The sequence below is a fragment of the Scardinius erythrophthalmus genome (assembly GCF_964197995.2).
Source record: "Scardinius erythrophthalmus genome assembly, chromosome: 25".
Classification (NCBI taxonomy): Eukaryota; Metazoa; Chordata; class Actinopteri; order Cypriniformes; family Leuciscidae; genus Scardinius; species Scardinius erythrophthalmus.
Window position 1 is genome coordinate 11,534,968 of NC_138245.1, and position 8,757 is coordinate 11,543,724.

Sequence of the window (8,757 nt, forward strand, 5' to 3'; positions counted from 1 at the left end):
TGCTCTTTGATACCAATCTTTCATTTGAAAGTCACGTGTCTAGTATCTGTAAAACTGCATTTTTCCATCTTAAAAATATATCTAAATTACGTCATATGCTCTCATTGACAAATGCGGAACAATTAGTTCATGCGTTCATGACCTCAAGGCTAGATTATTGTAATGCTCTACTAGGTGGTTGCCCTGCACGCTTAATAAACAAACTACAGCTGGTTCAAAACGCAGCAGCTCGAGTTCTTACCAGAACCAGGAAGTATGACCATATTAGCCCAGTTCTGTCAAAACTGCATTGGCTCCCTATTAAACATCGCATAAATTTTAAAATATTGCTGATCACTTACAAAGCACTGAATGGTTTAGCTCCGCAGTACTTGAGCGAGCTCTTAACGCATTATAGTCCGTCACGTCTATTACGATCTCAAAATTCCGGCCAGTTGATTATACCTAGAATATCAAAATCCACTGCTGGCGGTAGATCCTTTTCCTATTTAGCACCAAAACTCTGGAACAGTCTTCCTACCATTGTCCGGGAAGCAGACACACTCTGTCAGTTCAAAGCCAGATTAAAGACACATCTCTTTGACCTAGCTTTCACATAATACATTATAGACTTCTATAATTTAATGTTATGCTGCATAGATTAGGTCAGCCGGAACCGGGAACACTTCCCAAAAATCCTGATGTACTCGTTACATCATGAGAAGAATGGCATCTACGCTAATTTTAGTGTCTGTGTTTATCCCAAGGTTTTTCCTGCAGCCTGCCGGATCCAGGCCGTATCCAGATCTGACGAAGGACCTTCACCTGGACCGATGACAACGCAGTGCTGAAGTGCCAACTAGTCTCTCCCTATGGAGGATCCCACTACCACTCTACAGATAAGGCATTGTCAGGAAAATTCGTCTCGCGGTCCTACCCCAAAACAACAAATAAAATAAAATTCCTTATCAAAATTTATAAGGAAACGCAAAGATTTTGTTTAGGCTTGGCTTGTTGGGAATTCCAAACCTGCGTATATTCCAACGCACATAACTATAGAACCCATTCTAAATGCGCATGTGACCGCCATCAGCGTTTCTCACAGGTTCGCGTTTAAAGTCTGTGTAGAGAGAATGGTGTCGTCTTAGCGGCCCCTAATTTAATAACAAATGATCATTGCGACGGAACCAAATCAATTAAAACTAACTTTAGATGGAAATAACTTAACTCTGCTGTAAAGCCGAAACAATCTCTGTTACCTTAAATTATACGCTTATCTCTGTAAAGCTGCTTTGAGACAATCTACATTGTTAAAAGCGCTATATAAATGAAGATGACTTGACTTGACACTGGCAGAGACACTGACACTGGTACGGCGCACTGTGAACCAGCACGGCCCGCCCCAAAATACCAATTGTCCAGCCTCAAGGGTTCGGGACATGATGGAGGGTTCCACTCGAGCCCAACTCTCTCAGCGGCCCGGGAAAGCATAGCCATCAATTCTGGATCAGGCTCAGGCAATGCTACTCTCCCAGAAGGAGGCAGCACAGCCGAGTCTTCATCTCCAGATTCAAGCCCGCCCTTCGATACTGCAATCGACATCTGGTCGGCAGGGGAGCTCCGAATAAAATGACTGGCCAGTCTTGAGAGGAGCCAGCGCGATCAACCAGAGACTCCACGGCTTGCGGTGTTTGAGAGGAGTGAGGGGCCCACAGGGATTGGGTCCCGGATGGGGAAGCCCTCACTGTGATCCTCAAGTCACCCTGGCTATTCGTCGAAGTAGCCCTCTTTTGGGGTTGGCCAAAAGAGGAACTAGATCGAGGCATAGGTAAGGAGAGCCCCACCTCGTTTGAGGTATAGGAGTCTCAACCTCAGAATGCCCAAACTGCTGAATGCCCAGACACGTGATGCAGTATTCGTGACAGTCAGCTTGCGCCAGGGAACGACCACATCCAGAAACACACGGTAATATGACATCTTGAAAAAGACGCAGTCACACCTGTGTTTGCTCTTTCAGGAATTAGCTCTCTCAGTGCAGCCCGCACAGTGAAGCACTCACTCAACTGATATTAAAACAGTGACCTCGTAGAAGACGCCCTCGAACCAACCAATGCTGTGAAAACAGCAGTTAAGAGCTGTGAGCTCGCGACCACCGCTGCACACGCTGTAACACCAACACTGCTGGAGAGGCTTCTTCATGAAGAACACTCAACACACTCGTTGACTGTATTCACCACTCTCAGAGAACGCATATAAATGATTTGTTCGGCTCCGAAGCAAAAGACAACTGGCGCTTGCATCCGCTTCCTATTTATACCCGCGCTGCGGGGCAGAGCATGAGATGCAAATCTTGCATGCCAATGTGCATTGGCTCGTTCTGTTTACACTCGAAGATGATTGGGGCTCTCTGACGGCGATCCCAATACGTTGGTACGTCTATGTACGGCGATTGTGACAGACTGAAAGGGAACTGGCTTTTCTTGAAAGGGACTTTGGTATTGTTCATGTTTGCAGTATACACACAGTATATCTGTAAGCTCACTTGTCAAATAAGTGGCATTTAATGTGGTAAAGTGTTTACTCACCTGCTGGAATGTGGCTTCAATGAGATTGGAGGGTATCATATTCCTGAGGATACAAAATATGATGCCAATTCATTAATTTATTCACATTATGAATATTTAGGACATTAATCCCCTATGATATGTCATACACACTGCAGATTTAAGCACCAGCTATAATTAAGTGTGGCAAGACTAACAGCAGCTCACTGTGTCCATGGGCAGAAGGGGGTGGGGGATGGGAGGGTCCTCCTCCTCTTACTTTGTACAGATTACTAAAAATATCCTAATCACCCCGCTGCTTTAATAGGATTGCACTGTATGGGATGGCCTAGACTCCCCAGACGTGGACAATTCTTTCCAATGAATGAAAATAGCAGTGACTCATCAAAATGAGGAGCAATTTACCCCCAAAGCTTATCATTTTAGCAATTAAAAAGCTAATATTAAAGGGATAGTTCACCCCAAAATAAAAATACTGGCAAGATTTAATCTCATGCCATTCCAAAACTGTGTGACTTTTTTATTCTGTGTAAAAACACCATAACAGTGGTACATGTGATTTGTGTGTTATATAAATAGCACAGTGATTTTATATGTATATTATAATATTTTCTTCTGAAGCCATACGATAGAAAAGACTATCATAGTTGAATTTCAACACAACAAAACATTTAGACACAACACACAATTCATATGAACTCCTTTGTGTAATTTTTGAAGCCTGGGTGCTCCAATTCCCATTGTTTGTAATTGCATGGGAAATCTTTCTCTTTCTGTGTCACATAGGAGAAAAAATAAGCAACACAGGTTTGAAACTATATGTTTGGGTGATATCCCTTTAAGGTATTTTCCATTTCTGAAACAGAAGAACACTATCAAACCCACCAATAAGTCAAAATATTAACCATTAATAACCCCTAAAATCAGATGGAAATAGATTGAAAAGTTTGTCCAAGCTTCTAACCCCATTTCTGTCAGGACCACTATCGTCAAATACGATTGACAATTAGCATACAGTTAGGATTGGTGGTATGGTTAATGTTCTGGGCAAGAACTCCCTGCGCATCCATGCAGCCTAGCATGGATAAGAGCAGGGAGAGCAGCAATTTCCCCCCTTAGGGTAAACAGAACAGAACCAACATGAATGTATTGCAGATATCATTAATTAATTTTAATGTACAACATAATTTGAGAATTTTAGTCTGATTCAGGGGTAATCAGAATGCCAAATCCTGACTGACGAGAGGAGGAGCTGGGGATGGATGAGGGTAGTAAGCTCCTGAGAAACAGGATAGCTGCTGATAATACTGAAGGAGCTTATATATATACAGTGATAGGTGTCATATTCCTATAGGTAGACGTGGATCCGCTGAGAGTCAACTGGTGCTACGCTTGATATCTAAGCCTACTCCTAAAATCTGCTTGGCTGATAGGAATGTTGGTCCAAGACCAACAAAGATGTTTGCTACCTGACAAAATGTGTCATAGTCCATTCTGACTGTACCTGACCAGATCCAGCAGTGCATCTGCAGATGTTATGACCTGTCCACCTCCCAGTCTGTTGCTCTCCACATCTGTCCCATAGCCAGGTTTGATAATTAGTACAAGTACAATGCCAACCACTACAGCGATGAATGTGGTCCAAAGGTAGTAGGTGACCGTTAGCACCCCCATCCTGCAGCAGGCCTTTGACTCCATTGATGACAGTCCAGACATTAAACTACAGAGAGTAAGAGCTGATATAAGGATATGTTCACACATTTTTAATGTGTGACATTAAGAATTTTGTCTGATAGCTTTAAAATGTAATATGCATATGTGAATAAATCAAACTCCACCTGGAGGTGATTAGGGGAAGAATCAACATTTTAAGTATCCGCATGAGCAGTTCACCAGGGAAGGAGAAATAGATTTTTGCCTGATTACAAAAACAGAGAAAGAGTTGTTTAATAATATTCAGACTTTTAATCAGTAATGTGTGGGTGTATTATATATATAAATATATATATATATATATATATATAGTTCATTATGAAAGTGATGATAGCAAAATAAAGTAAACTGTGACATATTATACCCAAAAATTCTTCATAATACAGTGGACTACCAGTAAAATTTATAAAAATCTGGGACCAAAAATGATTCAGACACTTTGACCTGACCATGTTTTTCTTAAAGGTTGTATCAGCGATTTCAGACCCAATCATAAATGATCACATTCATCTAATCTTTCCTAACGATCCGCTAGCTGCCCGCCCCATAAGCATGCCGTCAAAAAAACGTGTCTCTGTAGGCAGCCTAGGCTCTGAGATCTGCACACAAAAACAGTTGGTTCACCAACCACTCAAAACAAAAATAAATAGTGTTCCAACCAATCACCGACAGGGGTGGGTGTTGTGAGGTTTTCGCGTGCAGCCGTCATAGGCAGCCGTGCACGAGCGCAAAACCTCACAACACCTCTCCTTAACCTGCTGTCTGATTTGAGGTGCTTTTATGGGGCGAGTTAATTGCCACAATATAATACTTCTTATTGGAAGTATGAGTATGTTGTTGTCTCTCTGTCTGGGATTAGATCACTAAGCACAGATATTCTTAAGTAGCCTAGTAATTCCTAACCTTGAAACCTAAATGCCTCCATCCATCACAACAAAAATCAAAAACCGACAATGTTGTTCAAATAATTTTATCTGTGGAGTTATAATAGCAAAAACTGAATGAAAATGGACAGAGATCTAATTGTGTCGTTTATGGACACGTCACCTAGATTTTGCGTCCTATCGATTTATTTTAAAAACTCAGGTAAACTCAGGAAAAAATCAGTTAAAACCCATTTAGCCCATGTTGACAAAAAATAATACAATATATAAAGATAAAAAATGTGTATATATTTCACACCATTTCATTTGCTACAGACAAACATATGTTTTGTTCTGTAACAAACCAATATGGAAACATTTGGCCATCATCTGACAAGCATACTTGTCAAACATACTGTAAGTTCTACATACATTCTATATCATAAACCTTAAAGACATTTTCTAAAAACATGACATTAAAGCAAGAATAAATAACTTAATAATGAAGGATGGAGAGACCAATTAAAACACAACAGAATGTTTTCACCATTTCATAAATCTGATCAAAAGATAATAAAATATAGAAAAATGAATGTGTTGGAAGGATGTTTGACGTATACCCAGGATATCATGCATCACTAACAACTTTACAACAACTGCCATTGTTTTGTATAATTCTACCCTTGTGTGCATTTTCAGTTACATGTCCACAGTCATTCATTTCTCTAAAATCCTAGTTTAATAAGCCTACCTGTGTGGAGAGGGCCAGGCCCCTCAGCATGAAGCCCAGGACGCATCCTGTGATAACAGCTAGTACCGAGAGCGTCAGCAACCCGTTTCGCCTGATGTAGTCCTTCACATACTTCCTGACACTGGCTGAGAAAATGGTGGCCATGCAGTCCTTTATTCTCTCCAGCAGGGTTTTAGCAGGTCCCGCCGGAGAGAAGAAGGTTGCAGGCTCGGGCGGCGCCTCCTCGACATCTGCGGGTATCAGTAGCTCCTCCATGGTGAGACGCTGTGTGTAACGCAGGAGGGAAAAGCAGAGGTAACCTTTTCTAACGAGGGATTAAGCCATCATGCATCCATCCAACATCTCAAGACCACGGTTGGGAGGAATTAGGAGGCTAAGAGGATTAGGATGTAGTAATAAAATCTAACACTTCCCTGTTGACAGTGGCTCTGTGCCATTTAGATTTTTGTCATGAAGTGATGTCAAATAACCCCAACTTTGTGTTTATTTATACTGTAGTAGAAGAGAGATCAGAAAGTAGTGCATTGTGTTGTTCGCAAACCTAATCCATAATGAGGCGAGGTAAAGGATCTCTCTCTCTCTAAAGCCACAGGGAAAGTCAGCACGTGCCTTCACCTGATCTTGTTACAGATGAGAGTGTCCTTTACAAAAATAAATGAGTTTTTCCCTGGAGAATAGACTGACATAGGTAAATGAATTTCCGAAGTCTTGAAGTTCAGTAGCCTAGGCTACTCTTGATATAGTCTGTCTTGTTGTGGTTTAACAGGATTTTCAAGGTATAACTCGACAGACCTGACCAATGGCCATCAACGCTGTGATTTATTGATAGAGCTGGATCTCAGCTCCTAGTCTTTTTTTTCTCAAAAAAATCTCAACATTTACAAAAACACATTCTCACAATTGTGACTTGAATCTTTGAATCCTTTCACTAAAAAGTTTATTCAAATTAATTCAATGATTTGTTCAGTGACCTTTTCTGCAGGTTACACCGTCAACTTGCGAGTGTCTTTTTGTGTTGAGTGATTTTGAATTAACCGATTCTTTGAACACAGAGACTTATAATGCTTTATTAATATTTATGTGCCTAATACAGTGGTTGGGGCTTTGGGTGCTCGAGCCCCTGCCCTATTTCAAAATTAACCCTCAGAGGTCAGAGATCACGCCGGCGTGATCTGTTCGCTTTTTTCCTTATGAGTTGAATTGAGACCCGAAATACTCTTTTGACTTTGATTTTACAAAACAAGTTTCATACATCAATCGATTCTGTTAAATGTGTATTATTTTTGTGTATACTCACAATAAAAACAAAGTGTTGTGCTTTTTGCCAAATAAAGAAAAATAAACACGAGGCGAGTTCTGCCTTCTCTCTGTCCGTGTAGTCCATTCTGAAACGCGTCCGAAAATTAACAATAACTCAGCGAATACTCAGTCAAACAGGCATACAGTCACACAGGCATGAAGCTTGAATTCTCTTCTTTTCAATGAAGTAATTTATATAAAAAACAAATATTCTCATCTTGTGAAATCTGTATTAAAAGAGAGCGATTCCAGTCGAGCTAATTACATCTGATTCAGATGTAATGTGACTCCGCCCACGGAGAGCGTGCGCTATTCAAACGCAAATGGCTGAGGCAATCCGCGCAAACCTGTGAACGCCCCCATATCAGCTCGAGAAAACACACGTTTATTCAGATCATTACTTGTTCACACCGTCTTGCAGTGCTGTGAGGAATAATAATAATAATGGAAAATGTCCCTCAGAAGTGCGGGTATATCGAGGAGCGAGCTGAGGAATACTAGTAAGTTTTTTCCTTATCACGTGAATTTCTTCACGTGGGTTTCTGTTTATGAATGAATGAACGGCAGAGATGCGCGCTGTTTACCACAGCTGGCAAAGACAGTTTAAATTTAAATCGCGTGTGTGAATGAATGATGATGTTTCAGCAAGCTGTATTGCTATACTGAGATGAGTAAAAATCGACTGAAATATGCTGGAATAAAATGTAGGCTATTTGTATAAGCAACGTATTAAACTGCAAATTAACAATATGCCCTAATATTTCATGAAAACAACGTTACAGTCAGGCGAAATATGAAAGTAATGAATACAGATAAAATGTAGGCCTATAATCTTTTTTTTTTTACAAAGAAAGAGTACACTTGAAATATTGTTGAAATTGTAATATTGTTGTAATTGTAACCTTTTTAATAAAATGGCAAAACATATTTACAAGATAGATGTAAGCAAAATCTTAAATGGTCAATATAAGTCTTCTTCTAAATATATCTTTTGTCCTTGCATTCTGGCTCAGTCAGTGTCACACCTGAATGAATGGCTAATTATGCAGAGTCATTATGCAGAGTGGGTGGGACATTGTTGTAAACCACTCCTCGTTCACGCCTCCTCGCATATTGGCTTTCCAAGCAAAACCTGTTTTACATCAATTTAAATCAATGTATTGTTTTATGTGAACGATAAAGCAAGACTATTTTCACTTAATTTTGAAGAAAAAACACTAGGCGAGGACATCCATTAGTCAAAAGTCTTATTGACACATATTTACTATGTGTTTTGTGGCCTTATTTCAGAAATTTTATTTTTTATTTTTTTCAATAACCATGCATAAACATTATTCTCTCAAAAATGAAAACATGTACATACACGTGGCTCACATATTATGGTAGCCCTGTTTGTGCTTTATAGAGTGAATTTACACCTTTGCCATTAATATGTTTATAAGCAACTGAAAAAAGCACAAATGTCAGGGCATGTCAGAACATCTCAAGGGCCCCAAAAACAGCCCAGACCCCAGAGGGTTAATCAAAAGTGCCCTTCTCAAACAAATATCAATGATAATATTGTGGTCAATAAAACAAAATGCATTTG

At 40.1% G+C, this 8,757-nt stretch overlaps 1 protein-coding gene across 1 annotated transcript in view; it reads right to left on the bottom strand.

Moving 5' to 3' along the window:
* slc1a8a (solute carrier family 1 member 8a) overlaps positions 1 to 6,125 on the bottom strand; it is a gene marked incomplete at both ends in the record, with an annotated part of 28,735 nt that extends 22,610 nt beyond the window's left edge. The window contains 4 exons of the mRNA XM_081358281.1: positions 2,565 to 2,607; positions 4,048 to 4,263; positions 4,382 to 4,461; positions 5,871 to 6,125. Coding sequence (XP_081214407.1) covers positions 2,565 to 2,607; positions 4,048 to 4,263; positions 4,382 to 4,461; positions 5,871 to 6,125 — 594 coding nt within the window. The remainder of the gene's footprint in view (positions 1 to 2,564; positions 2,608 to 4,047; positions 4,264 to 4,381; positions 4,462 to 5,870) is intronic.
* Between the last annotated feature and the right edge of the window lie 2,632 nt (positions 6,126 to 8,757).